The sequence below is a fragment of the Capsicum annuum genome, chromosome 10 (assembly GCF_002878395.1).
Source record: "Capsicum annuum cultivar UCD-10X-F1 chromosome 10, UCD10Xv1.1, whole genome shotgun sequence".
Classification (NCBI taxonomy): domain Eukaryota; kingdom Viridiplantae; phylum Streptophyta; class Magnoliopsida; order Solanales; family Solanaceae; genus Capsicum; species Capsicum annuum.
In genome coordinates this window covers 1,999,447-2,026,088 of record NC_061120.1, presented here as the reverse complement: position 1 = coordinate 2,026,088, position 26,642 = coordinate 1,999,447, and the positions used below count along the sequence as shown (strand labels likewise).

The 26,642-nt window shown below is 37.0% G+C and overlaps 4 protein-coding genes across 4 annotated transcripts in view; all 4 read left to right on the top strand.

Moving 5' to 3' along the window:
• The window catches only part of LOC107845343 (terminal nucleotidyltransferase 4B), a gene marked incomplete in the record, with an annotated part of 12,730 nt that extends 3,471 nt beyond the window's left edge, over positions 1–9,259 (top strand). The window contains 11 exon segments of the mRNA XM_047398387.1: positions 88–144; positions 710–805; positions 935–1,005; positions 4,188–4,230; positions 4,313–4,393; positions 4,579–4,638; positions 5,459–5,509; positions 6,894–6,991; positions 7,095–7,143; positions 7,456–7,500; positions 8,260–9,259. Coding sequence (XP_047254343.1) covers positions 88–144; positions 710–805; positions 935–1,005; positions 4,188–4,230; positions 4,313–4,393; positions 4,579–4,638; positions 5,459–5,509; positions 6,894–6,991; positions 7,095–7,143; positions 7,456–7,500; positions 8,260–8,772 — 1,164 coding nt within the window.
• Positions 9,260–9,700: 441 nt separating this feature from the next.
• On the top strand, positions 9,701–15,213 carry LOC107845628 (3-deoxy-manno-octulosonate cytidylyltransferase, mitochondrial). Its single transcript, XM_016690056.2, has 8 exons — positions 9,701–10,242; positions 12,533–12,578; positions 12,702–12,788; positions 12,887–13,011; positions 13,229–13,368; positions 13,452–13,503; positions 13,725–13,835; positions 14,648–15,213. The coding sequence occupies exons 1-8, from the start codon at positions 10,012–10,014 to the stop codon at positions 14,738–14,740; spliced, it is 885 nt and encodes a 294-aa protein (XP_016545542.1). The 5' UTR covers positions 9,701–10,011; the 3' UTR covers positions 14,741–15,213.
• Positions 15,214–16,895: 1,682 nt separating this feature from the next.
• On the top strand, positions 16,896–20,229 carry LOC107845600 (thioredoxin 1). The gene is made up of 2 exons (XM_016690020.2): positions 16,896–17,326; positions 19,722–20,229. Exons 1-2 carry the CDS (start codon positions 17,116–17,118, stop codon positions 20,033–20,035), a joined length of 525 nt encoding a protein of 174 aa, XP_016545506.1. The 5' UTR covers positions 16,896–17,115; the 3' UTR covers positions 20,036–20,229.
• A 152-nt stretch (positions 20,230–20,381) lies between these two features.
• Positions 20,382–23,207, top strand: LOC107844831 (E3 ubiquitin-protein ligase RMA3-like). The gene is made up of 2 exons (XM_016689171.2): positions 20,382–21,113; positions 21,860–23,207. Exon 2 carries the CDS (start codon positions 21,865–21,867, stop codon positions 22,525–22,527), a length of 663 nt encoding a protein of 220 aa, XP_016544657.2. The 5' UTR covers positions 20,382–21,113; positions 21,860–21,864; the 3' UTR covers positions 22,528–23,207.
• Positions 23,208–26,642: the final 3,435 nt, after the last annotated feature.

Here is a 26,642-nt window from a genome sequence, read left to right as displayed (position 1 = left end):
CCCTCCCATCCATATATAGCACATTATGTTTGTGATGTGCTAATTGTTTCACCGTATTTAAGTTCCTTTCAATTCTTTTTTTTCCAGCCAGAGGTCTTTGGATCATTCAAAACAGGGCTTTATCTTCCCACTAGCGATGTTGATGTAAGCTTACTCTGTGTTTTTCTTTCTAGTAAATATCAGATTTTCTCTCATTAACAATATAATTTCCTTAAATTTGCTTACTGAAGTGCTGCAACTTCGGCTCAAAAGTTGAGCTATTTTGAAATCGTTGCTTTAATAACAATAATAACAACTACCATTCAATACCTTATTTATCAACGAACCAAAACAACAATTACCCCTCAATACTGAAGTAGTTTGGTTCATAAAACCTCCATTCCATGTTACCAAAAGCATCATACTAACCTGGACATCCTGTACCATATCACTTATTCTGTGACGTTGTCCTGTATATATACGTTATTGTACCCAACAAAAGAGCATGTGGTTTTAAAAAGAAAACATAGTTACTTATTTCCAAAACTCTTTCTGTAGCGTGAAACTGTATTGTGGTGGTTACTGTGGTATAAATGTGAGGTTGTAGACTTTCTTTGTCGGCTATGCTAGATCTTTCCAGAGACATATATTAGTTGGTGGTTGATTGTGGTGTAGAAGCAAAAATTATTCAATTTACTATAGAAGTGATGAGCTACTCTTTGAAATGCAGCTGGTGATTTTAGGATCAGAAATTAGAAGTCCTCAAATTGGGTTACAAGCTCTTTCCAGAGCTCTCTCACAGAAAGGAGTTGCAAAGAAGATACAGGTTCATTTCGTGACCCTGTGATCTCACAACGAGGAAAATTTTCTTTTGTTTTCTCCCCCCTAACCCCCCGTGATGGTTTCTGCAAAGAGAACTTACAATCTGGAGTTCTCATGTACTTCTCCAAATTAGGTGATTTCAAAGGCTCGTGTGCCAATAATAAAATTTGTGGAGAAGAAAAGTGGCATTTCATTTGACATAAGGTTCGATTCTTCGTTTTGACCAACAATATTCTGAGTTTGTAGAAGATAGTTTCATCTTTCTGATGTTTAATTGTCTTGTCTTTATCCCAAAGTTATAGCTAAAAAAGCTATGTTTTGCATTAGTTAGAACTTCTTCCATCTAGTTTCTTGCTGTGAATTGTCTTGCTTCAACTTTTTGATCAGTGGATAGTGTGCATACTGAGAGGTTGATTTTTGCTTTCTGCTTCTCCACACTTGGGTTCTGGTTTCAGGTCATTATCCAATTCAAATATTTCCAGAGATTATGTCATGTAACTCATTTTTGTGTTTTGACTAATCCTTTTTCTCATGTTCTCTTTTTTTTTTTTTTTTGAGTTCCTCACTTGGAGCATTTGATGCTAATTTGTCCATATTAGTTTAGACTTTATTCTCTATCGTAACAAGCCAACAAAATTAAATGGAGAATTGACCAATCACTCCTTCTGCACTTGTTGGAAGTTAGAGAAAAAACCTATGACGACCCATTCCTCACCCTTGGTAACTGGATATTGCTTTGATATACCTCAATTGTTTTATAGTAGCTTCCTCTGAAGTTCAGCCAAGTAATTACCATACAAACAAGACGCCAATCTCTTGAACCCGAATAACTAAGTCTGATATTGGCTGAAGAGCATGTGTGGCTAAACGCCGAGAACTTACCTAACCTTTTCTGAACCCTACAATATATGATCGCACTCCTAGGTGTCAGGAATTTGGAATTAGCAGTTTCGACATGAACTTTAGAGGTGATGAAAACTGAGATGGTAGTGAGAGAAGTAGGTTATGCACTCTGTTCATTTTTTGATTTTGGAAATGATTAAGTAGGCAAGGTGTGAAGGGCGCGGATTAGGGTAGACGGCTAGTGTGAGTGTGTGTAGGTTGTTGCTAGGTGTTAGGAGAGTTTGGGTGTGGTGGGTGTATTAGGTCTGTGAGTGCATGTTACTATTACATGGGTATCCGTTTCCTGTTCCCCTATTCCGTATTGTTCTTATTCCTCTTATTTCCTATTTCTCTTATACTTAGGGTTATTATTTCTTATCTCTTATCTCTGTTATGCTATACATCCTGTTTCATGTCTCATTACGACCTTGGTGTATTATTCTCTATCTTGAGCTGAGGGTCTATTGGAAACAGCCTCTCTACTTCCTCGGAGGTAGTGGTATGGATTGCGTACATTTCACCCTCTCCAGACCTCACTTTGTGGGAATATACTGGGTCTGTTGTTGTTGTTGTTGTTGTTGTTGTTGTTGTTAAGTAGGCAAACTGATTAACAAACAGATATGAGTTTGGTTTGGGTTTGTTTTCCTCTCTCTATTTGGGCCTCTTTTAGCTTCCACCTTGTTGATCCAACTTAATGTTATTTTGCCTCAGATGTAAAATTAGACGAGAAGAAAATTTACATTCCTGGACACTGAGTACAGCCAATGGAGAGAATATATACGTAATCTATTTCTTTTTTTTTTTTTGAAAGGGTTGGTGGGGGGTTCCTAAAGAGCATAATGATTAATAATGGGGGAGATTGGTAGCAAAGTGGGAAACCTGAAGACATCAAGAGGAAAATTCAAGTTAGGTGGAAAGCGAAAGAGAAGAAGGAGGAAGACCAAGTAGTGACTGCCTGATGTGCGAGAGTGTGAATAAGATCTGAGAAAGAAAAAATGCACTGTTGCTGCCGTTACTTCTCTTCTTGGCTGTAGTAGCCTAGCCATAGTGGGAGCTTCCCAAATTTAAGGCAAACCCTATATACTCCTTTTCATTTTATTAAAGCCAAGAACCGGATCGGAAAATCGAGATCCCTTAACCCTTTAAACGAAAACAACGGAAAAGTACAAGTAAAAAGGAGAAAAGAAAGAAAGAACCAAGTAGATGAAATTTTGCTTCAGTTGATTTCTTGGCTCTATGATCTAGGGGAATGAAGAGATTGATGAGGATGTCACTCTCCGTATTGGGGTAGGGTGGATGAAATGGCTCGCTTCCAGAATCTTGTGTGGTAAGGTGTCTCCTAAACTCAAAGGCAAGTTCTACAGAGTGGTGGTTAGACCAACTATGTTGTATGGGTCGGAGTGTTGGCCAATCAAGAACTCTCACATCCATAAGATGAAGGCGGCGGAGATGAAAATGTTAGATGGATGTGAGTTTACAAGGAAAGATAGGATTATAAATGAGTTTTTTCGAGATAATATGGGGGTGGCTTCGGTGGAAATCAAGATGCAGGAAGCGAGGTTAAAATGATTCGGGCTTGTGATGAGGAGGTGCACGGATGCTCCAGTGCGGAGGTGTGAGAGGTTGGCTAGGGATGGTTTTAGGCGAGGTAAAGGTATACCGAAGAAATATTGGAGGGAGGTGATTAGACATGACATGGAGCAACTTCAACTTACCGAGGACATGACCTAGATAGGAAGGTGTGGAGGATGCAAATTATGATAGAAGGATAGTAGGATGGAGTGTGTCCCTGCTAGTAGGTAGGAGGACTTTGTTTTGTTATCCGTGCTAGGGGCCATAGTTCTAGTCTTGTTTCAGAGCGTGTTATCGTTTGTCGTATTACTTATTGATAGTCTTGTTCATGTTATTATTTGGCGTGTTAATACCTATTGTTTCTTGTTCCTTTTACTATTTTTTCTAGACTGTTTTTGTCCTGAACCGGGGCTATCAAAAACAGTCTCTCTATCTCACCTCTAAGGTAGTGGTATGGACTGCGTACACTTACCCTCCCCAGATCCCACTTTGTGGGAATGGGTATGTTGTAGTTGATTTCTTGGTGTAAACTGAATTATGGACACTCTGGTAGAGGATATATTCTGATGGGGGGAAAGGCCGGGGTTTTGTGGGGGTGGGGGTGGGGGGGGGTGGGATGAAGGTATAAACTCTGTCCGAGTTGCTTCTTCTACCCAAAAGTAGTTGGCATGGCTCATCTCAATAAAATAGAGGTTCACTGAGCTAAATGAGATAGTGGTGTGACTATTATGAATAAGTCCAACTGCTATAATATTTTTAGAAGGTTGATGACTTGAACATGCTAGAGAAGGGTGCCGGGAGGGACGCATTGAGTTTGTATTTTGAAGATAAGTTTCTATTGGTGGACACAAAGTTGTCTTCGTATCACTTTGCTATAACATACAAAATATTTAGTTTATTTTATACTTCTCATTTCTCTTCTGTGGCCACAGCTTTGATCTGGACAATGGACCAAAAGCTGCTGAATTTATTAAGGTATCCACTCGCTGAACAGTGGAAATCTACTGATGTAGAAATTAACTGTGTCTGATGTTATCGTTTTTGCGAACTTTTATAGGATGCTATGTCTAGCTGGCCTCCTCTGCGACCATTATGCTTGATTTTGAAAGTGTTCTTGCAACAGAGAGAGTTAAATGAGGTAAAGCATTTCTTAACGTCATCTGATATATCCAATTTGCTGTCTGCAGAGACATGCATAAAAACCAGAACATATCCAAGTTGCTAACTCTAGGCAGAGACATGCGTTAAAATATGTTAAGGTTGCTTGCTGATGATAAGGTTTCGATCCTTTCTGCTTTGACTTATGATCTTTCTATAATGCAGGTTTATACTGGTGGGATTGGATCCTATGCACTGCTTGTAATGCTAATAGCAATGTTGCAGGTGAATCAACTCAATCTTAATGTTTTAATAGTGTGAATGGTAAATTATGGATAGTCATGGATTTGTGTTGAATAATAGGCCTTTGTGGTCTCACAATTAGTTAGTCGAATGAAGTAGTGGTGTACTGAGTGAAATATTAGTTTCACGGCAGTTCTGTAATTATACTCAATTGGAATAAGACCCTCTAGTTGCTGTTACACTTTATGTTTCACTGGTGCTATACCTTTCTCAACTATGCCTGCCGGCCCTTGCCTTTCACTTGCCAGATACATGTGGCAGGATATTGCTGCTGCTTTGTCTTCACAATAAAGAAAGATGGAAATTCTATCTGGGATTGGAGGAATATGGATTAAAACAAGTTCTTGAGATGAAACAGCTCAAGCATGATATCTTTAATTTGATCAAGTAGCATTGATCTTTTTCGTCAGTTTGACATTAAGGTTTGAAAAACTTGAATTATATTTAATAGAGGACATAGGTTAAGACGGAAAGGGATGGAGATTTGAGGTACTACGGATGTCTGTTCTAATTCCTTTTTCTTTTGCCTTTGACACTTCATCCATCCGGAAAAGATTGTCTAGGCTTCTGTTTTAGTTTTGACCAAATTTCTACCGTGCATCACTTTTGTATTAACTATTATAAAAGAGGAAAGATTTAGTGTTTGAGTATACCACTCTTTGATACTTCAAAATCAACTTACTCTCTGTGGGGGTATTGTTGTGATGTGCTAATTGTCATGAAAAACTAGTTGTTACCAATGCGCTTGTGTGTTTTACCTTGTTTTGATTATTTGGTCTATGCTATGTCATTCGTTTTCCAGAATCATCGAAATGGCAAAGCTTCCGCAGAGCAGAATTTGGGAGTTCTTTTGGTATGTCTCCTTCAACCTTGCATCTCTTGAAAGTTTCCAAAGAAATCAATGCTCTACCTAAAATGACACAACAGTGTTCTTGTTTTTGAAGAGAGTGGTCAAGTTGCAGGCGCGAGAATGGGGTAAAGGAATCAAAGCTTTAGTTTCTTAGAACGGTAAAAGAGAAATATCCTTATAGGGGATAATTTTAGCAAATAAAGGTCTTTCTAAGAGGATGAAAGCCTAAGGCAAAGTTCTCTAATGATTAGCTTCTTATAAATACAAAGCCCATAGCACCTGCACGAGTGTAGGCATGTGGTGAACTTCTAAACCATATTGAAATATGTTAGCTTTATATGATCCTTGCTAATACACAAATCTCCTCTTTTAGCTTTATATGATCCTTGCTAATACACAAATCTCCTCTTTCAAAGTTCCACTGTGATAATTCACGGCTTTCCCTCTCTCTCTCTCTCAAGTCATCTCTCAGAAACTCCATGGACAATTTAACTCACCTATTAACTCAATCTTAAAATCATCAAGAATTTGTGTTTTTCTTGAAGACTACTGAAGAGGATTGAGATAGATCTAAACCGAATCTTCTGCTGGAGCATCATAGGTACTCCAGAATCCCGACTGCCTTTTCACTCTTCTGGAAAGAACCTTTTTTCCAGATTACTTTATGATACATCTGAACTTTCCACCTAGCTTCTTGGATTTTGGCTTGAATCTTAATCTGTTTTATGCTTTACTAGATGTGTCTATTTGCTTGCTATCAATTTCTTATGATCTCTTCCAATTATTGCTGCAATTATTGCCATTGGGGAGAAGATTATTTTTTACCTACCACGAACTAACGCAGGCGAGTGTGAGGGACAAAAATTTACCTTTACTCATCTATGTTAGTTCTTCTGGGAGAACTAGAAATAAATGCTCAGAGAGGTTGTTCAAGCAGATTTTTGGAGGTCTTTGGAAAAAGATCAAGGCCAAAAGGTAGAAGTTTGGGAAAAATATGAAGTTGATTAAACCAAAGTCAAAACACTTATATTTATTGGAGAAAGAATGTACAGCTCTAATTGTTATCAGTCTAAGATATTTATTAGTTCTTGCACGTAAAAGGTTTCTAAGGAAGTTTCCTCTTTTCAGAAGCAATCAAGAGAAGGGGAAGTATTAGCTTTTATAGAGTGCACAGCAGGTTGTGCATTTTGTCTTGCTCGTGTCCTGCGGACATAATTCTTAAGCTGAGCGACTATTTTCTTTTCTGTTCTTCCTGGCGTGTTACTTCTGTTTACTTTGTTCTGTCCTCTTTATTTCAGCTTATTGGGACTTTCTATTGCAAAAGTACCCTACAGGTTCGTATTATTCAGGGCAAGTTGCTCACATTTGCTCGTATGTTTTGATTTAGGTTAATTTCTTTGATATTTATGGACGCAAATTAAATACATCAGATGTTGGTGTATCTTGTAATGGAGTAGGTACATTCTTCTTGAAGAGTAGCAAAGGGTATGAATTTTTTTGATATATTTTAAGTTTTGCAAGTGTTATACTTTGTGAATTTTTATATATGGTGGGTAATTTTATTTTGTTGCCTTCTTTTTGTGTCCAGGTTCTCAATTAAAGGAAAACAATCTTTGATCTCCATTGAGGATCCACAGGTTATCTCTTATATCTTTGCTGTTCACATTTCCCTAGGGTCTTTTTGAATATCACAGAGAACTGTGTTCTTCCGTTCTTTCTTTTCCTATATATATATATATATATATATATATATATGCTTTTTAAGCTTGCCTGTGGTAAGTTATTTCGTCTGGTCTTATTTTCTTGCGGACCAATGAAGAGAAATTATGTCCCTTCTTTGTGTAGTTACTATTCACCTTATATTTAGATACTAAGTGCCTTTTTCTTTTGAAGGTTGTTTTACATAATAACAAATTATTACTAAGCTAGGTTTTTTCTTGTGATTGCAGACACCAGAAAATGACATAGGAAAGAGCTCCTTCAATTATTTTCAGGTGAATTCTGCATGATTTCAGATTTTGCTCATCTTTTTATCCATTTCCATAAAAAATCGTACAAGAGCCATTGCACCACATTAATAAGACCGCTTAATATTTTTGGGGCGATATAATAAGCTGTTTAGTCTAGCAATATTTATGAGTTCCAGTGATAGTGAGTTTTGCATGTTTCCCTTGTCCTACACATTTGTATTTAACAGGTAGCTTGTTGTCAAGCAACATGTATTATTATCATGTAAGCTTGCTGTAAACCCCCCTGGGGTTTGGTCTAGTTGTAGGAGTGCAGCTTGTGATGTGTGCGTTAGATGCACGTCACAGGTGCGAAGTTGGAAGTTCGAACCTTGCTGCAGGCAAAAGCCTGGTATTTAAGTAGAGTAGGTTAGAGGGGCAAAACCCATTCCTATTGAGTTTTGAAGTTTGAACCGTGCGCCACATGCCCCCGGGGATCTCTTGATTATCTCAACAAAAAGTTGAAATAGAAGTTTAGATGCAGATCCTAATTTTGATGTGATCCTTTCTTATATTTGGTCAGCTTTTGTTTATGAAAGCTGTAGGTCATCCTTGTTAAAGAAAGAAAAAAAAAAATTAAAAAAAAATGAAAGCATAGGTCATATAGTAGTTTTATTACCTACTCCAGTCAAAAAATACTCTAGCTCTCTGCTATTTTGTTTTGTTACGTGTTTACACTCAGTTGGTCCTATCACTTCTTGCTCCCTCTGAATCTACATTCTGAGGTTTTTGTTTGTATTGATGCAGGTCAGATCAGCTTTTGCAATGGCTTTCACGACATTGACAAATCCAGAAGCCATACGTGCCCTTGGTCCCAACAGAAGTATTCTTGGCACAATAATTAGACCAGATGAAATACTAGTGGAAAGGAAAGGAGGATCTAACGGGGAAGTGACTTTTAATAGCTTGCTTCCAGGCGCTGGAGAGAGACTGCAACAGTATAGTGACAACCAGCAGGAGATCTATTGTAACTGGCAATTAAATGATGACGATGAAGCAGCACTCCCCCGAGGAAATGGGATTGCAGAGGATGGTGGTGCTAAATCCTCGGGAAAAAAGAGGAAAATGTCAAAGGAAAAACAGACTGCTAAGAAGGTGAAGGAAAACGGGCAAAGCAGTAATGTCGGAGATGAAGAAAAATCCTCAGGAAAGAAGAGGAAAATGTCAAAGGAAAAACAGCCTGCTAATTGCAGATATGAAGAGTATTCCTCGTTGAAAGAGAAGAGTTCGAAGAAGCATTGGAAACATAATAGATGGTGATAACAACATCAATATTTATAACGGTAAGAATTCACCTACTTCAGATGGTCCGTAATTATACTGGCGTATCATTGGAGATGCAGCATTTATACAGTGCAACACCATTTGAGTTGCTGAGATACCAGTTTCTCCGATGAACTGAATCAGCAGTAATATATGGCGAAGTTCTTTAGCCAGTTGTAGCTACAGTATTGACGCGTGAGCTTCCGTATCAAGGAATTTCACATTGCGTAAGGATTTTTGATACGAAGAGATAGTGTTGTAACATTGCCAAGTTCGATAAGAGTAAACTGCTGCTGTTGCTGTAATTCAAAAGTAAAAGCTGTTGTAAGACTACTGTTTTTAGTGTGAAGATAGGAACCATAATCCAAAAATGTCATTTGATCATTTTGTCTGGATAGTAAATGCATTTCTAAAACCAAATGTGTGTGCCAAATGTTGTTGGGGAGAAATTTTTGGATCAATTACATAGTTGGATCATTCATAAGATTTTTTGTTGTTGTTGGTTTTCACTTGGGGTTCGGTATCTGCACTGGATTCTAAATCCGGACTAGCCTTGGTAGTTTCACGAGACCGCTTTTTAACAAGGATTTTATATGTTAGATTTGAACTCGAGACCTTTGCTCAAGGATAAATGAGGAATACTTATTACTCTTGTAACAAATAGAGATTAATTCTGGCAGTTCGTAGCAGTTTGGAAAAGGAACTATTGATAGTAAAAAAAGCCATGTAGCCCACCAATATAGTTAAAGATCATTTTTGACAGACTCTCAGGTCTAAGGCAAAGTAATTGATAGCAGTTTGGAAAAATAACGATTGATAGTAAAAAAGTCATGTAACACCCCAAAGCTACTAATTCCGAATGAGCACTCGATCCTACATGTGCATGAGATATACTCCTACTTATTTATATTATGTAATGTAGGATGAATATTATATCATATAAGGTGCTTAAATGTATCTAATGTAGTTGGATGGGTTCAAACTATAATTCTATGTTGTTAAATTTTTATACGAGGATATGACACTTGAAATTTGTGGTGTCAAGTAAGGACAGAGGAAGAGTATCCGTCACATGTTATAACAACAAACATACTATGAATATTTAGTTATACACATAAAAATTTGTAAAATTAGGTTAGATCACGCCACAAGTAACACAAGTCACCGGCGCGGACACAACCAAATGAGCAGCTGACAATTCCACAAATTCTAATAAGAGGCCTCTGCAATTTCGCAATGACTATCTGTGATTCATCATCTTCCTCTGGGTCCTCAACAAAAGCATGGATCCTTCACGGCTTAGCTGCTGGAGCTGCATTAGCCATAGCTGCCGGCGCTCAGGCTTACTATGGTCGCCGATCCGGCAAGTATCGGAGTCGAGTCATAGGGATCATACCTGCACGTTTTTCTTCTACTCGGTTTCAAGGCAAACCACTCGTTCACATCCTCGGCAAGCCAATGATCCAGGTAGTTTAATTAAAATCAAATTTTAATAACAGGTCTCAAGTTTGTAAAATTTTCATCACTTCATAGTAACATAAATCGTTCAATCTAACACCGAAATAACACGACAATTTTCTTCTAGCTGTGCAAAACAAACATGATCCTTCACGACTTAGCTGTTGGAGCTTCATTAGCAGTAGCTATCGGCGTTCGCGCTTACCATGGCCGCCGATCCAACAAGTATCGGAGTCTGAGTAATAGGGATCATACTATAGAGAATAGCAGAAGAAAGGTGTAATTGGGTAGACTTTCTGTTAGCCCAAGATCGTTAACTAAGGCTGAAAGATTCAAGAGTCGAGTCATAGGGATCATACTATAAAGAATAGCAGAAGAAAGGTGTAATTGGGTAGACCTTGTGTTAGTCCAAGATCGTTAACGAAGATTCAGGAGTCGAGTCATTGGGATCATACCGTAGAGAATAGCAGAAGAAAGGTGTAATTGGGTAGACCTTTTGTTAGCCCAAGATCATTAATTAAGGTTGGAAGATGCAAGAGTCGAATCATAGGGATCATACCAGAAGAAAGGTGTAATTGGGTAGACCTTCTCTTAGCCCAAGATCGTTAACTAAGGTTGGATGATTCAGGAGTCGAGTCATAGGGATCATATCATAGAGAATAGCTAAAGAAGGTGTAATTGGGTAGACCTTCTGTTAGCCCAAGATCGTTAACTAAGGTTGGAAGATTCAGGAGTTGAGTCATAGGGATCATACCGTAGAGAATAGCAGAAGAAAGGTATAATTGGGTAGACCTTCTGGTAGCCCAAGATCGTTAACTAATGTTGGAAGATTCAACTAAGAAGAAAAGGAAGCTATGAAAAGAGAATGAAGAACGTTAATATGAACAACACTACTTGAATTGGTTTTTATTTTTGGTTGGTGACAAATATACAAGACCGTTCCTATTGTTCTAAATACTTTTACAAGGAAAACTTTAGTAAACTTGATGTTCTACCACTACTCTAGAATATCTAGATAATTCTACAAGATGATGCTTATTCAAGACACTACACTAGGGCCTTCTAAAAGAACTTATGTTATTCCAAGAAATTAATCTTTTACTTTTTTCACACTTCCCTTAAAGTGATTTTTTGAAGGCTATCCCAAACTTGTTGCAGAAGAACTCAACCGAAGCATTTGAACGTGCCTTGGTGAAGATCTCAATAATATTTTTCGAACTCCTTTTCCTTCTTGATATGATGAAGGTTTTTCGTCAATGATTGAGCCTGCAAAGAAACATGAATACTTATTGTAAGAGTGCTTTTGTTTGTCTCTACGCCTGTAGTTGCTTGTTCGTGATATTTCGGTGTTGTCTTCAATTTCGGATAGAGAGTCTATAGTATTACCTTGTGGGTACCTTATTTTCATTCTTATCTAGCGGTGTGTTATCCCATTTTTGTTGTGTGCTTTTATGTTTTCTGTTTGTTTTTTGGTTATACTGTTACCTGTTCGCCAGGTTCTCTCGGAAACAACCTCTATACTTCATCTGAGGTAGTGATATGGACCGCGTACACTTTACCCTCCCCATACCCCACTTTGTGGGAATACACTCGGTATGTTGTTGTTGTTGTTGTTAACAGGCTAGCTTGGCAATATTTCTTTGTGGCTTTTGTGAACCATATGAAATATCTCCTTGTTGAGTTTTCGAGCTCCCCATTTCTTTTAACTTCGCGACAGTTGTATTATACGGAGAAACATCTTTAATGAGCATGTTTGGAACTCCCGTGTTCAAGATCTTAGAACATGCTCCTTCTGACGCAACTCCATGACACAAGGAGACTTCATTTGTACCAGCCTCCTCATTTAATTTGATGACGGTCTGATCATCAATTTTCCGTGAAGCCTCAGCACCGTAATAGGATCCACCTCTAGATTCCCCGTCTAGTTCTTCAATTATACTATGTCTCTCTTCATCTGAAATTGAGGCTTCTCTTTCAACTTCATCATTCATTTGATCTTTAGCTTCTTCTTAACGTTCAATATTTGCTCCGAGCCAGTGATTGACCTTGATACGATAGATGATTGATCAGAGACTTCAACTTCCACTTCATCTCCCTTACTGTTTTCTCCACTGGCATATAGTGTATTTTTGAAGGATCCGACGCGGGTGAGGCAACGTTTTTGGAGAGTTCGAGCTACTTAGCTTCAAACTGCTCAGATGGTTCTAACTTTTGGAAATTTGCATATTCCTGCTTAATGTCATAATTTTATTTGCTAAAAGAATCCGACACCCTCACCATATTCAAATCTTGATGACAGAGAACATGGGAAAGGGCGAAGCTTGCTGAGACATTGGATCAAGTCGGTATGTATCCATTTGACTTGTGCTCAACCTCCTATATATATTTTGCTTCCACATTCACCATCCCGTCCGCCAAAATAAGAAAAAAGGTGTGGACGGGTGCTTATTTCGTTGGCTTTTTGACAGTTGTGGCAACAGATGATGAAAAGATAGCTGAGTGCTGTCGTGGTTTTGGTGCTGAAGTGATAATGACTGCTGAATCATGTAGAAATGGTAAGCTTAATGCCGTTTATTTTTTCAATCCACTTACTTGCAACTTCTGGAAATTTCAGCGTTGTGAATAGCGCTGACAGTTAGTTGTTAATTTGTAGGAACCGAGCGTTGTAATGAAGCTCTTCAAAAGCTTGATAAGAAGTACGACATTGTTGTTAATATACAAGGAGATGAACCTCTTATCGAACCTGAAATCATAGATGGCATCGTCAAAGCCCTGCAGGTAATTTTCCTTTCTTGTTTTTTCTTAATGATGATAGGAGTTGTTGTTATACATCGGAGTTAGTTTCATTGGAAACTTATGTTGCTCAGCTTCTTCAAAAATCCGACACGGGTGCGGCATCGAAAGTGAAAAGTTCACGCAACTTAGTTGGAAACTGCATGTAGTCACTCGTCGATTCGGTTTAAATGACTAATAACATTATCTATGATTCCTGCAGGCTGCACCAGATGCGGTCTTTAGCACTGCTGTGACGTCTTTGAAACCCAAGGATGCATTTGATCCAAATCGCGTAAAATGTGTGGTTGACAATCGTGGTTACGCAATATATTTTTCACGAGGACTTATCCCTTATAACAAGTTGGTCCATCTTTTCTATTAAAATCGTGTTGCGCTGGTTATATCTTTGTTAAAGAACCTGATTAACTTTTGCAAACATTCAGGTCAGGCAAAGTTAATCCGCAGTTTCCTTACTTGCTGCACCTCGGGATCCAGGTATCATATAGTAAATTTGGTGCACTATCCTATGTTGCTCGGACTCTTCATTATGTTAATGTGAGCGTGTCGGGTTCACTAAAACTAGTGTACTTTTGGAGAATCCAACACGGGTGCGGCATCGGAAGTGAAGAGTCCGTGCAACTTAACACCTATTGACTAGTTTTTATCCATTACTTTATATGGCGGAATGATATGGTTGTCCTCTTATCTAATTATAGAGTTATGATACAAACTTCCTGAAAGTATATCCCGAGCTGACACCAACGCCGTTGCAACTAGAAGAAGATCTTGAACAGCTTAAAGTCCTTGAGAACGGATACAAAATGAAGGTAACACGTACCCCTCGATTTGTATATTACTACGCTGAATATCGGTATTTGAATGACTCGGTTGAGAACCACGAGGTCTGTGTTTGTGGGAGGTAGCAAATACCCCGTGGATTTAGTTGTTGTGCGTGCTAGTTGACCCAGGCAGCATGGTTATTTAAAAAACGGAAAAGGGCCAAAAAAACTATCTGAAATGCATCAAAAATATCCTTCGTTAGTAAACCCCCCCCCCCCCCCCCCCCCCGCCCCCCGTTAAATTTTTGGCTCATAAATACTCCTCCGTTAAATTTTTGGCTCAAAAATACCCCTCTTTCTAACGGAATGACACCAAGCATGCCACGTGGGCAAAAAATGTCACTTGGGATAGTCCACGTTAGCGTCCACGCGAAAATCATTCATTTAATCCATCAGCCCAAGAGAGAAGAAGCTGGAAAAGTTCAATATCGGGCTAGCTTGAAGAATTGTCTTGGACGTGGATTGTCCAAGTGGTGTTTTTTTGTCCACGTGGAATGCTTGGTGTCATTCCGCTAGAGAGGGGGTTATTTTTAATCCAAAAATTTAACGGGGAGGGGGGTATCTTTGAGCCAAAAAACTAACGAAGGATATTTTTACTCCATTTCGGATAGTTCAGGGGTATTTTTAGCCCTTTTCCGTTTAAAAATAACACGGGATAAACATTGCGACAGCCATTTTATCTATTAACTTGTTCTATTCGAGCTACTGTGGTTTTCTTTTCCTTCGTGATTTTACTTTGGGCGGGACACCACGGTTCCTTGTGATTGATATAGAACTGCACGGATCTCTTTTTTTTGCAGGTGATAAAAGTTGACCACGAGGCTCATGGCGTTGACACCCCGGAAGATGTAGAGAAGATAGAACAGTTCATGCGCGATAGAAACTTGGCATAGAGCGAAACGAGTTACTTTGATGACTTATATGAACGATAAAGGTGACGTTTTTTGGTTTCAATTTCCACGTGGATTCATGGGCGGAGCCACCTTAAACGAAGGGTGGTCAGATGAACACCCTTCGTCGAGTAATTACGTGGTCTACAAAGGTTAAATGTTAGCTATTATGAGTAAATATTTAATTTTGTACACCCTTAACATAACTGGGAAGAAAATTTGCACACCCTTTACTAAATTCTTGGCTCCGCCACTGCGTGGATTAACGCGTTAAGTATCACTCTGAGTTTATGTTTGTGAAGAAAAAATGTAGGAACTTGCTGTATAAATCCTGCAAATAGTTCATATGTTAAAAGAGTTATGTAAGGTTGTGTATTCATATTCTTTCATTATTTTACAGTTAATTAATGTGTATTTATTAACTATCGTTAAGTGATAACCGTATTCGTGACGATACGTGTCATGTATTTATTGAATTGGTGTATATACCCTGTGCGGGTAAGTACTTATCGCTATATGTGTATGTCGATAGTCGAGCTTGGGGAGTACCTTTTGATTGTAAAATCTGTGAAGATACGCGTCATGTATTTATCGGGTTGGTGTATATACACCCTGTGCGGGTAAGTATTTACCGCTCGCTATATGTGTATGTCGATAGTCGAGGTTCGGGGGTACCTTTTGATTGTCAAATCTTTCTATAACGATGTAGCTTGTTCAGATATTTTGATCGTTAGCATATTATGTATCTTCATTGGATATATCGGGGAGCTAATTATGTATGAAGACAGACACAAAATCGAAAAAATATGTCGGGAGCTAATTATGTATCTTTAGAAAGAAAAATTGTGTCTTTCTTGGATGTATTATGTTTCTCGACAGACCGTAAAACATGTATTGGGAGCTAATTATGTATCTTTACAAAAAAAAAAAAAATGTATCATCGTTGGATGTATCGGGAGCTAATTATGTATCTTGACAGACACAAAATTGAGATTTTCAATATTTATGCAAATTGTTGGAATTTTTTGTAATCAAGCTCCAAACTATTGGGATTTATATTTTTTTTCGAGTATTAAAGTTTAAGGACTTCGTTCAATTTTGGCTATAGGTTACTAACGTGCTTGAGTCGCTCTTGCGTAAAAATAGAGAAATTATTTTCAATAGATCCTCAATTCAAGTAAAAGTAATAAAATCAAATATGAAAAAAGAAAATATACTACAATAATAAAACATAAAAAGAAAAAAGATAATTTAGTGTACTAAAACTCTCGTTATACACGGAATATTTGATATATGATTTATGAGAATAATAATAACTTCAATAATATGACAAGCAAATAAAAAAAACATGGGTTGTGGTGCAGCGGATGAGACTGCTCCACCTTTAACCAGAGGTTAAGAGTTTGATCCTGGGAACATAGAAAACTCTGTTGGGAACGCTTCCCCCCGAATGGGACCCTACCCAGCACGAATTTAAATTAATCGAACTTTAATGCGGATACCGAACCAGATGGAAACCAAAAAAAAAAGACAAGCAAATGGAGAGATATAATTTGTGATATTTTCTCAAAATACATTCTAACCACGAAAATGAAATGGCCTATTAGAAGTCACGTGTGCCTTTCATTTTTTTATATTATTTTTATATTCCATCCGACGTCCGGTATTTACATTGAATACGACTAATCCATAATCAGTGGTCCATACAGTTCGATACACTATAGCTTCCATTATATGCAGGTTTGGAGAAGGTCCTATCACAAAGGTGTATTATATACAGCCTTATCTTGCATTTCCGACAGAAAGTGTTTCCAATACTTGAACTCGTCATCTCCTGATCGCATGACGTATTTAAGAAAAAAGAGCAGCACGATGCATTAAAGCTCCCATTATGTGCAGGTTCGGAGAAGGACCTCACCACAAAGGTGTATTATAAGCAGTGTTGCCTTGTATTTCCGCAGGAGGCTTTTTCCCAGACTTGAACCCGTGACGTCATGATCGCATGGCATATTCATATGATGAAGAAAAAAGGGCAACTCGATGCATTAAAACTCCTTCTATACGCAGGGTTCGGAGAAGGACCCCACCATAAGAGTGTACTATACGCAGTCTTACCTTACATTCTACCAGAGGCTATTTCCAAGGTTTGAACCCATGAACTCTGGTCAGATGTCATATTCATATGCAGTGGCGGATCTACTATCGAAAAATTATGTTATATATGCATAGTTAAAATTATTTTTATGTATAAATATTAGATGTTGAGCCCTCTGCCACTGTTCACATGATAGAAGAAAATCTCACAAATACTAAAATAGAACTCTACTCAGCCACATATATACATTACTCTCTTCACATTTCCTCTATCTACTCTTTCAATGGCTGGTGTGTTGGAAGCCATTGCAGTTCCATGTGCACGTTTGGTTTTTCCTAAAGCAAATCCCCCGGTCTCTGCGGTTAACTTATCTCAGTTCAATGGGCTTAAGGTGAAGAAGAGTCGGTCGCCGGTTAAGTTCAGCTCACGCTCAGGCTATGTTAAGCGTGGCGGACTTACTGTTGTATGTGAAGCTCAGGATACAGCTCTTAAAGGTGTTTTTACTCACTTCATCTTATTTTGTTATCCTAGTGTTTTGAATAGTTCGATTGTAGTATTATTTTGTTACAGTAGCATTTAGGGGCGGAGTTACCCTTTGCCGAGGGGTTCATCCGAATCCCCTCCGGTGAAAAATTATACTATATATGTATGGTTAAAACTATTTTTTATGTATATATATATATATTAGATGTTGAACCCCTATAGTTAGTTCATATGTTCACTTATGAACCTCTTAGTGAATATCCTGGATCTGCCACTGGTAGCGTTCTGCGACTATCTTTTGTTTTCGTTTAGTGTCTCCTATCTCTTGTGCTTCCATTACCTCTTTTTCGTGTCTGTTTTTGTCTTGATCTAGGTCAATCGCAAACAAGCTCTTTACCTATGTAGTTCGATTGTAGCATTATTTTGTTACAGTAGCATTCTGCGACTGTATGTTGTTTTCGTTTAGTGTCTGCAGTCTCTTGTACTTCTATTACCTCTTTTTTTTATGGTTTGTTTTTGTCTTGATCTGGAGGTCAGTCGCAAACAACCTCTTTACCTATTGTCTGTGTTAGAGTTGTGACCCGAATTTTGTTGGTTCGGCCCAAGTTTCGCGGTGTGACCCATGTTTGTGATTTTCAATGGGTCTGTGGTGGTACCGTAGGGATTGGGACGATAGCCCCGATCTTGGAGCCCACCACTGATCCCGATGGGGTGCGGGGGCGAAGTCCCCGCGGTATGGACCTTTATGTTTTTGGGCCTAAGACCTATTTGTATGCACATACTATATAAGTGTGATTTAGTGGGTTATTTTCGTTATTCAGAAAATTCAGCCTTCTCCACATTGTACTCTCTCTCCATTATAGTGAAACCTCCTTTGCCTCTGCCCGTGGTTTTTCCCGCAAAGGTTTCCATATAAATTTGTATGTTGTTCTTGTTTTCTTTTACTTGTGGTTTTCTTATTCTGTCCGAAACTTAACAGGCTGCATACATTCTATCCCCTTTAAAGGTGTTTTTTTCTCTTCCTTCTACTCACTTCATTTTATTTTGTTAATCGTAGTGTTTTGTATAGTTCGATTGTAGTATTATTCTGTTGTGGTAGTGTTTCGCGACTATCTGTTGTTTTCGTTAAGTGTCTGCTATCTCTTGTACTTCCATTACCTCTTTTTTTTCGGGTCTGTTTTTGTCTTGATCCGAAGGTCAATCGCAAACATCCTCTTTACCTGTGGTCTGCATACATTCTATCCACTTTAAAGGTGTTTTTACTCTCTTCCTTCCCCTTACGCCTCAAATTCCGCTACTCGCTTCATCTTATTTTGTTAATCGTAGTGTTTTGTATAGTTCGATTGTAGTATTATTTTGTTGTGATGGTGTTTCGCGACTATCTGTTGTTTTTGTTTACTGTCTATTATCTCTTATACTTTTATTATCACTTTTTGTCTTAATCCCGGTGGTCAATCGAAAACATTCTCTTTATCTCACATCTGAGGTAAAAATACGGTCACGTATATTCTATCCTTCCCAGATTCCACTTCGTGTGAAGCGGCCTTTGGAGCAGCGATAAAGTTGCCTCCATATAGGTCACGCGTTCGAGTCATGGAATCAGTCACCGACTCTTGGCGTCAGGGTAGACTGTCTACATCACACTCCTTTTGGGGTTCAGTCCTTCCCTGGACTCTGTTTGAACATGAGATGTAAGCGTAGCCTTCGAGCAACGATAAAGTTGTCTCCATATAGGTCACGCGTTCGAGTCATGGAATCAGTCACCGACTCTTGCGTCAGGGTAGACTGTCTACATTACACTCCTTTTGGGGTTCAGTCCTTCCCTGGACTCTGTGTGAACATGAGATGTAAGTGTAGCCCTGGAGCAACGATTAAGTAGGTCAGGCGTTCGAGTCATGGAATCAGTCACCGACTCTTGCGTCAGGGTAGACTGTCTACATCACACCCCTTTTGGGGTGTAAGCCCTTCCCTAGACCCTGCGTGAGCATGAGATGTTTGGTGCACCGTGCTGACCTTTATAGGGATCGCACTATCATCTTAAGTAATCCTTTGTTGAAAAAATCAGATCAAACGTTGTAAAATTTGCTCTTTCAGCTTCTGACTAACTAACAACATACCCCGTGTGATCCCATAAGTGGGGTGTACGCAAACCTTACTGCTACGGTGCTACCTTTGGGTTGCTTTGATATTAGTATCTAAGTTGCTCGGACTCTCCAAAAATGTTGCCACACCCGCGTCGGATCCTCCGAAAGTGCCCTACTTTTGAAGGATCCAATACATACCCAATGACATTTTCAAAGAGTCCAAGCAACTTAGATTAGTATTGCTTCTAAACGTTGCTTCTGCAATATTTACACCGTTTATCAGCTTCTGCTTTTTAAGTTACATGTTTCATGGAAAATGCAGCGGGTGCTGTTACCGATAAGACATGGAAATCACTTGTAATCGAGTCTGATTTACCCGTCCTGGTTGAATTTTGGGCTCCGTGGTGTGGTCCGTGCAAAATGATTCATCCCATCATCAACGAGCTAGCTGAGGAATACGCTGGCAGGTTCAAATTCTTCCAGCTGAATACAGATGAAAGCCCCTCTACCGCAACAGAATATGGGATCCGAAGTATCCCAACCGTCATGATTTTCAAGAATGGAGAGAAGAAAGACGCGGTCATTGGCGCAGTTCCAAAAACAACGTTGGCCACCAGCATCGAAAAGTTCTTGTAGTGAGTACATTTGCGCGCTGCGCATATACATACGTCTTGTAAGAATTCTTTTTCGGTATGTATATTCTATTTTTGCCTTCACAACAGCTAGAATATGAACAAAATAAACCTGGAAATGATCCTGTATAGATTGTTGTGGAGCTATGTTTCTTCTGAATTCAGCATTATTTTAGTAATCGAATGTTTCTCGCGCAACGGTAAACTTGTCTCCATGTGACCTATCGGAAGTAGCTACTAATGCTTGCGACAGGGTAGGTTGCTTACATTGCACTCTTGACATGAGGCCCTTGTCCGGACTTTGCCAACGCAAGATTTTTTGTGCATCATGCGTAATCATTATAATGGGGGAAAAAGTCTGAAATATACCTGAACTTTGACGAAATTTGTTGTAACACGCCTCAACTTTGCGGGGATCCAATGACCCCCTAGACTATTTATTACCGTATTTCTATGGCATGTATTTGTTTAGCTGGACCACTTCAGACTCTCACGCGCTCAGTGTGCGTGTATTCACGAAGTGGTCTAGGTGGCAAATATATGCCACAGTCCGCAAAGTTGAGGCGTGTTACAACAAATTTCAGGTATATTTTGGACTTTTTTCTCTATTATAATTAAAGTAATATCCAATTATGTTGTTCGGACTCTTCAAAATGTGATGGTTACGGTGTGTATTGGATCCTTCAAGATTAGTGTATTTTTGGAGGATTCAACACGTGTACGGCAACACATTCACAGATATCCAATGGTTAATTCTTATGAAATGAACTCTACATTTGTATTATAAGATTCATTTAATTTTGTACAAACAATCTATTCAGAACCACAAACTAAAAAATTAACTATAAATATAATTTTGACAAATTTAGTCAGACTTCAAAGCAAGTACTGGACACACATAAGTGTGTGTAGATAGAACAATGCCACTTGTAACTCCAAGAGAAATAAGTTCCAACATTTTCGTTTTGCAGTTGAGATAACATTTTACTGTTATTCTTTCTCCATTTTTCTTCTTCCTCCATCACTTTCAACGACAGCGTTTTGCTGTTGATCATCTCCGTTCAAATTCCTCCGAGGCACCGGTAATATTCACATTGTGTTCTGTCTGTTTCGTGTGTTCTTTTTCTGTTGATTTTTTGATTCGTAGATAAGAAAAGAATCATGTTAACGGTTCCAATCAGGATTGGTAGATCGAAGGACTGAAAATTATCGTCCCTATAACAATGTAAATAAAGTGTTCAAATAAATCAGAATTCTCGTGGAGAATAGGTAAATATACGAGATTATACTGACCGGTACATATGATTCGATTAAGGTCTGAATATCGTCAGAAATTTTATCTTCTTCTTTACCATAAAAATCCAAACTAGATAATTTCTGCCTCGACTGGTAATATGCCTTCTATTGCCAAAAGACCTGAAATCCTACCTTTCTGCATTGCGAGATGATCAGGCGGAGGGCTGCCCCCTCGTCACCTCACTCTCGTTTACCTTATGAACCTCGAGTCATCAAAGCCTTTCTGACTCGATCTAGCTGGTATTCCGGTTTCTTGGTGTACTTGCAGTATATATGTTCCATTTTGTACATATCACGTAGGAGTAGCTATGTCGGTAAAGATATATGACTCTTGAGAATGGTAGCTTTCCGAGTAAATAGAAGAGTAGACTGTGTTAAAGTAAAGCCTACGTTACATAAACTAGCGTATGCCATATTCATCTGATATAGTTGTTTAAGTATCTTCGTTATGTGATGGCGAATGAGAACGCTTAGATCATAACAATAGCGCCTGTCGTCATATATTCTCCAAGTCACAGTGTCATTTTTGCAGATTCCATGGCGCTAGAACAATCGTTTGGTGAAGACACTTCGCTAAAGAAGAGTAACATGATTCCAGTTCCAACGACAAACTCTGGATGTTTCGATTGCAACATTTGTCTTGATTCAGCACGCGATCCTGTTGTCACCTTTTGCGGTCACTTATACTGCTGGCCTTGCATTTATCAGTGGCTTCAAGTTGACAACTCTGCCGCGGGATCAGAAGAGATACCTACTAAATGTCCGGTCTGCAAATCTCACATCTCAAACTGCTCGTTGATACCTCTCTATGGCCGCGGGACATCATCTGCAGAATATAGTTCCAACGAGTCAGATGTCACCGTACCTCAAAGGCCTCAAGGCATTTGGACAACAACCAGACAAGTTCATACATCATCATCGTCTATCCATCAAGAACAATACTTCTCCCACCACGCCTTTGGTGGCTATGCTGCAGCTGTAGGGCCATCTACCTCCACGCGGTTATTCAGCCCAATCGTCGTGATGTTTGGTGAAATGTTCCTCGCGAGGATGTTAGGGGGCTCGGACACGAGCTCTTACCCAATCCCGGGAGGCGGTAGCACTAGAATGAGAAGGCAAGAAATGCAAGTGGACAAGTCTCTTAACAGACTGTCCATCTTTCTCTTTTGTGCCTTCATCTTGTGCCTTCTCCTATTCTGATCACCAAAACGGCAGCCTGCTGCACTAAACCTCCCGCTACGCACAGGGTCCGGGGAAGGGTCCCACCGCAACTGTGTATTGCACGCAGCTTTACCTTACATTTCTGCCAGAGGCTGTTTCCATGGCGGAGCCACCTTTGCTCCGGGGGTTTCATCCGAACCCCCTACACATAAAATTACACTGTTTTTATACAATTTTTAAATGGTTAAAAATATTTTTTATGTAGATATAGTAGATGTTGAACGTCCTTCGACTAATTCGTATGTATACTTCTGAATTCCTCAATGAAAATCCTGGCTCCGCCATTGATCTTAATCACCATTATCATAATATGCTGCTTCATCATTGTACATATGTACAAAATCATCTTAGTGTGCCCCCGATAATACCCAGTGACGCAGCCAGGATGTTCACCGAAGGGTTCACAATACTACGAAGAAGTAAATACGCGAAGAAGTCACCGTGTGTAAGCAAGCATAAAAGGCTCTCTTACCCACAGTCTATATGGATTTATTTTTTTTCGGTTTTCCATCCGATGTTCGTTTTTTATATTGAGGCTTGACTAATTCAGATGTAGTGTTATTTTATTTATTTTTTCCGATTTTCAAGTCGGTGTTTGGTTTCTATATTAGGGCTTGACTACCTATCAAGTTTTTTTGATATTGAGGACTTAAATTCAAGACTTCTGGTTAAAGGTCGAAGAATTTTATCCATCCCACTGCACTGAATTTATATACGTAATGAATAGAAGAAGTAATATGTATTATTTGAAAACTTGATCCAAAATCAATAATATAATATTATATAATAACTAAAGAGTGCATCAACAACTGATTCTAGTACTCTCCGTCTCATTTTATGTGACTTTTTTTTTCTATTTCGTCCCAAAAAAATGTAAGCGACTAAAAAAGTAGTAAAAGTTTTAATTTTGAAATTCTCTTTTCACATTTAATAAAATAATTTACGCCATACAAATATCAAAAAAAATTATTTAGACCATAAATTAAAAAAAAAAATTATCTATTTTTTAAACACAATCTGTCAAATCAACTAGTGCCAATAAGAGTATTTTTTTAGAGTCAGTATGGTCAAAGGAAATAACAGAAATGACTTTTATATAAAAATTATTATTATTACTCCTACCCACTGTACATATATTATTATTATTATTACTATATATAGAAAAGAAAAGGAATGAAGACTTGTTTTTAGAAAAATACTAACGTTAATTCTCCATATTTTGCTCTTTATCATATATTTTAGAATTTTTAAATTTTTTAATAATTAATTAATAATTTATAAAAATGAGTGAAAAGATAATTTCACCTATTGAGAAATGTTTAATGAAGAGCAAAAAGTTCGAATCACTTTTCTCATGTGTCTTCACACTTTTAATATATACTAGTTTGACAGCACATATCTCGCAAGTGTAACTTTTGATTATTTAAAATTGAAGATTTTATGTATTGCGAATGGTTTTAATGACGTGCAAAAAGTTCAAATCACTTTTCCAAAAAATTTCACACTTTAATATAATAATGTAAACATAACTTATATTTTATTGTAAACACATATATATTTTACCGTCAGAAGTTTAAGTATTTAATGGATCGTCACTTTTGCGCTCGTCATACAGTATCTCTTTTTCTTGTTGTTCGATGCTAAGAGAGACACATCAATTTGAACCATATTTGTAGTACGTTATATTTTTAGTTATTTATATTTAAAATCTCTTCTTATTTTAAAGTTAAATTTTTAGAAAATCTTTGATTACTTACTTAAAACTTTTAGAAATTTGATATTTCTTATATTTTTCTTACTTTAATGCTTTCATATTTTTTTCTAGATTTTTCAGATCTTCTTAAAATCAACTTTAGTTGATTTAAATTTTAAACCAATGAAAAAGATATTAGTTGTCATTAATTATGATAACTTCTAATAAGGAAAGATTTTACTATAAATATTTAGTTAATTTTCAACTCTTAAATATTAAAAAAATAGTGAAAAGATGATTTAATATAAAGATGAGATCGAAATTCTAAAATTTAGGATTTATTCAAATAAGAAAAATTTCAATAACCAAAATTTATTAGGACAAAAAATTAAATTAGAATTTATTTGGTATAAATAAAAGTTTAACTACCTATCATAATCTTTTTTCTTTTTTTTTGAGAAGAAAAGGCTTAAAAAAAAAAAACTCGTGGGACTTTTTCTCTTTTAAAATTGTGTCCTTTTTAATAGGAATTAATTCTTAATATCCATGGTGTCCTAAATTTTTTCCTAATATTTAGGAATAATAGTTTTTCTACTATTTGTATATGCTAAAAAAACCTCCCAACATATATATTTTAGGAATCTACATTAATTACATCTTATCATAGATTCTTCCTATACCATGTATTTTAGGACTCTTCCCATATACTTTAGGATTTGATATTATATATATAATAATATATTAACTGTAGAAAAAATGTAAAAAGACAATTTTGTCTAAAGTGGAGTGTTTTAATAAAGGGCAAAAAGTTCAATTCATTTTTTTTAAAGGTCTTTACACTTTTAATATTATATAGCTTTGCACGTGTATATCACGTTAATACTTATATTTATTTTAGTCTTAGTGTACATAATTTGCGTTGTGTCTATCATTGAATAATAAAATTATATACAAAAAAAAAAGTAAAAAAATAAAAATTGATGTTCAAATAAATAATATAATCAATTTGAATGCCAACATATCTGGTCTTTACCAAAATTTATGACTAAACTTGTTTATCTAAAATTGATCTCTTAAATAATTGATATCCGTCTCAATAGCATAAATTTTCTTACATGAACATCAAGATCTCAAGCAAGTAATTTTTTTTACATAAAAAGATAAGCAAACAATTCAATCAAGACTAAAAAGGAGAGAAAATTCTTTCATTAGAACATTTATTCATCTAAGTCTTTATCATATGTAAAACACTCAAATGCTTTCTAGGTTTGACATTGAGTCTCCGGATCATATTGACAAATTCATTAGTCGCAAATCAATATAAGTTGTGGTGGAATGATTGAAGTCCATCCATCCTTAATCGGTTGTCTCAGGTTCTTAAACTTCAACGTACGCAGCACTAATTTTTTTTTTAAAACAAAGGACCTCTAAAATTAATATGCCTTCAAAAAAATTTTCATCAAAATGTCGATATTATCATCGTTCATCCGTTTTTAAGATACCTACAAAATTCGTGTAAAACAACTCAAATATTAATCAATATTGTTTTTAAGAGATCATAAAATTCTAAGTCATAATATAAATTCTAAGTCGTGCACTAATCGAGTATTGCTATAACAAATCTAATCCTATGACAGCCCTTAATCATAAACTTTTTAGGTATAAATTTTTGTAAGCTTTAGTAGGTAACATTATATTATCCATACGAAAAGCCATCCAACAAATACCAATATCGCAATAACATTAAAAAGGGATCTGCTCCCGAAATAAATTTATTTTAAACCAATTCTAATTATTCATAAATCATGAAAGAAAATACTATGAAAGGAAACTTAATAGTTATAATATGTAAAATATACGGCGTTGCCTTATTTAAAGAATATCACACGAATTCTAAACCTAAACATACAAATTCTGATCCTTAATATATGAACGAAAATTAAACTATATTAACCTAATAAAACTAAATAATTACTGAAGGAACATAGTGAAAAGTCGATTGTCTACAGAGGAGTCTTTTAATGAAGTGTAAAAAGTTCAAATAATATTCACATTTTTAATATATTATATATAGATTATAGATATAGATTAGATGACCAAGTGATTCAAGTTCTTATCCCAAAAAATAACAATACAATGTTAAAAGAAATTTTTAAAAAAAGAAAAAAAAATCAATGTTGCAAATTGAAAATCAAAAGTCTGATCAACTTACCAGCTTAAAGCAATGCTTCAACCTCTTGTTGTGTTTTAGATTTGGAACATCAGGAAATTCATATTTACGAAACGATCCCATGGATAGAAGAACACAAAAACGTTTATGAAGGAAAAATAGAAAATAAAAAATATAAATAGTAACATATCAAATATTCAATAAAATATTAATCTTTGACACCCATCTTGC